Source organism: Phaethon lepturus, unplaced genomic scaffold (assembly GCF_000687285.1).
Source record: "Phaethon lepturus isolate BGI_N335 unplaced genomic scaffold, ASM68728v1 scaffold14566, whole genome shotgun sequence".
Classification (NCBI taxonomy): domain Eukaryota; kingdom Metazoa; phylum Chordata; class Aves; order Phaethontiformes; family Phaethontidae; genus Phaethon; species Phaethon lepturus.
This window is the reverse complement of record NW_010544420.1, coordinates 125,638-128,793: the sequence shown is the minus strand read 5'-3', so window position 1 is coordinate 128,793 and position 3,156 is coordinate 125,638. Positions and strand designations below refer to the sequence as shown.

The window sequence follows — 3,156 nt, the reverse complement described above, 5'->3', positions numbered from 1 at the left end:
TGGGGGGGTTCAGCCTGGAGCAGAGAAGGCTCCGGGGAGACCTTAGTGCAGCTGCCAGGGCTGAAAGGGGGCTGATAAGAAAGATGGGGACATGGTTTTTAGCAGGGCCTGTAGTGATAGGACAAGGGGTGATGGTTTTAAACTGAAAGAGGGCAGATTTAGACTAGCTAGAAGGAAGAAATTTTTGACAATGAGGGTGGTGAAACCCTGGCCCAGCTTGCCTGGAGAGGTGGTGGATGTCCCATCCCTGGGAACAGCCCGGGTCAGGCTGGACAGGGCTCTGAGCAACCTGCTCGAGTTGACGATGTCCCTGGCTCACTGCAGGGGGGTTGGACTAGATGGCCTTAAAGGTCCCTTCCCACCCAAACCCTTCTGTGATCGTATTCTATGATTCTAATGCATATATGGAAGATAGGATAAAAATCGTATCCATAAAATGTGGACAAGATAAAATCTTGATCATATTTCTTAACAGTTAATGCTGGAATCTACCAGTTTGATAGCCATTATCATATATTTTGCACACCTACCCTGGACAGTCAGTGGTACCCTAACAAGAACGGATCCCATTAGATTCCTCGCCACACACTCGTATTCAGACGTATCTTCCTTCTGTGTCGCAATGATACGCAAGGAGCCATTAGACAGGACAGTCACTCTCTCATCGCTCACAACTGGGTGGCCTTGGCGGGACCATTTGATGGTTGGGGGAGGTTCTCCGTTTGCCTGGCAGTTCAGCATTGCTGTGGCACCAGCTTCAATAACTGTCTCTACAGGTTCAACAGTAATGACTGGCGGACCTGAAAGAGAAAGGTTTCTTTAGGCACATGGTTACATTTTTTTCATTGTATTGAATATTCAAGGTCTGGTCAGAACAAGGGCAAAAAAATCTGAAGTCAGTTTACGTTGACTAAAATTATTATTGTTGATCTTCCACTGTCAAAATATATGCAAGTTAAAATGACAATAATAGGCTATTTTGAATGTGAGGACCAAAGTTGGGATTGAGGCCTGGCTATATGAGCACACGGATCTTTATCGCTAAAATGTGTTGCTTTTCATAAAACCTGCAGGAAGATGCTATTAATCATGTCCAGAGGCAACTGAGACATAAGTAACAGATCCATACTGCTTGAGGCTGTAACAGAAAAGGGATGTTCGGAAATTCTACCAATAGTGAAAAAAGAATTCTAAAATATTATTTCTGCCAAAAATAAAATATTGTCAGTGAAAGCTGGGATTCATCTCATGTAACTGTCTTAATTTAAAAGAGTCTAGTTTAATCCAGTTCTACAGACATCCTCTCTAGTCGACTAAAAGAAACGGGCCCTTTCAGAAGGCGATTCACCCCGTTCTAAGTTGGTTTCCAAGATGAGGCTTAATCACCCTCTGTATGTTTCTCTTCTTTGACCTCCATCACTAGCTTAGACTAGACTCTTAAATATTAATGATGAAAGATGAGATGAACCTTAAGCTACAGCGCGGTGCCCAACCTCCAGTACTCCAATGGGAGCTGCATACACCTATCCAAAGGTAGGTTACAGCTCCAATCTAGTGGCATTAAACTTATCACTTCGAGCCTTACTCTGAAGTGTTAGCGTCAGACTGCGTTCCACCACACCAGCATCATTGGTAGCCACACACTTGTAGTCACCAGCATCTTCATTCTAAAGAAATGAAAATCAAATAGTCATACAACCTGTCAACGTGCAATGAGGGTTTCAGTTAACGGTGCACCTCCTGTAGGTGAGTTTTCTGCAGCACAACACGGCATGCACTGGATCTTAAAGAGGCACCTAGGTAAATTCCAGACTATCCCAACATTTTGCTTTTATTAATATTAAGCTGATATTGTGAATTGTTTGTACTGTTATTATTCCATTTTTATTTTCCTTCAACGCCTTCATTCTGAGGATCACTTTTTTTTTTTTTAGTTTAAATGAACTCAAGGGAGCTGCTGTTTTTAACCCTATTTCAAAATACAGGCATTGGTTTACAGGGATAAAATGGGTCTTGCCGTTCACACTAGGTATTTAGATGCTAAGAAGTTTGCACACAGAGAATGCAATTGCTTTTCAGCTGCCCTGACTGGGTAGAACCCAGGCTCTCCTAAGGTCAAAAGCAAAAGTCCCATTTAATTGGGCATGACCGGGATTTCACACACCAGTGGTTAGCATGTAGCTTCAGTCCTTCTGACAATGAAGGAGAATGATAGTCCCCCTGGGTTTTTTTGTCACAATAATTTGAGTCTAATTCGAGTCTGAATTAAAACAACATTTGTTACAGGTAAAAGCAAAAGTGGATTAAATGTCTAGCCTCACTCTCTCAAAACAATATGATGTGGAATACTTTTATTGATCAAGTACAATGCAGAAACACATGGTAACAGAGCCGTGACTCACCACAGTGCCGTAGATAGCAAGAGAACCATTGTTAAGCTGTCGGATCCTGTTGCTAATTGGAACACCAACTCCTTTTTTGCTCCACTGGATGGTTGGAGGTGGATCTCCTCTCACTTCACAATTCAACATAGCATTGCCACCCAAGGGCTCAATTCGGCTAGCGTGGTAATCGCCTTTGAAGACTGGAGGTTCTGAAAAAACAAGCGATGGCAGAGAAACAGCAGAGTCAAAATAAAATGCCCTTAATGAAATTGCTGGTATGGATCATTTATCTCTGACGTTCTTAAGTGTGAATTTCAACCTGTTTTGATTTTTCCCATTTAGCCATAGACAAGGTATCAAATACTATGGGTAACAGTTTTAAACTGAAAAAGGGCAGATTTAGATTAGATATTAGGATGAAATTCTTCACTATGAGGGTGGTGAGGCACTGGAACAGGTTGCCCAGAGAAGTTGTAGATGCCCCCTCCCTGGAAGTGTTCAAGGCCAGGTTGGACAGGGCTCTGAGCAACCTGCTCTAGTGGAAGGTGTCCCTGCCCATGGCAGGGGGGTTGGACTAGGTGATCTTCAATGTCCCTTCCCACTGAAACCGCTCTGTAAGTCTACTATCAAAACAGATGGCTGTGTGAAACTGTCCAATAGTGACCACAGCTACTGTTACTTTACATACCTTTGACATACACAAAACCAAGAGCTTTGATTGAGCCAACTGTGTTTTCTGCTGTGCATACATAGGTACCAGAGTCATCTTTAG

The 3,156-nt window shown here is 42.8% G+C and overlaps 1 protein-coding gene across 1 annotated transcript in view; it reads right to left on the bottom strand.

Moving 5' to 3' along the window:
- LOC104622030 (hemicentin-1-like) overlaps window positions 1-3,156 on the bottom strand; it is a gene marked incomplete at its 5' end in the record, with an annotated part of 153,062 nt that overhangs the window by 26,684 nt on the left and 123,222 nt on the right. Inside the window, 4 exon segments of the mRNA XM_010288684.1 lie at window positions 531-800; window positions 1,586-1,667; window positions 2,403-2,593; window positions 3,073-3,156. The exon segment at window positions 3,073-3,156 is cut by the window's right edge and continues 81 nt beyond it. Of these exon segments, the coding sequence (XP_010286986.1) occupies window positions 531-800; window positions 1,586-1,667; window positions 2,403-2,593; window positions 3,073-3,156 (627 nt within the window).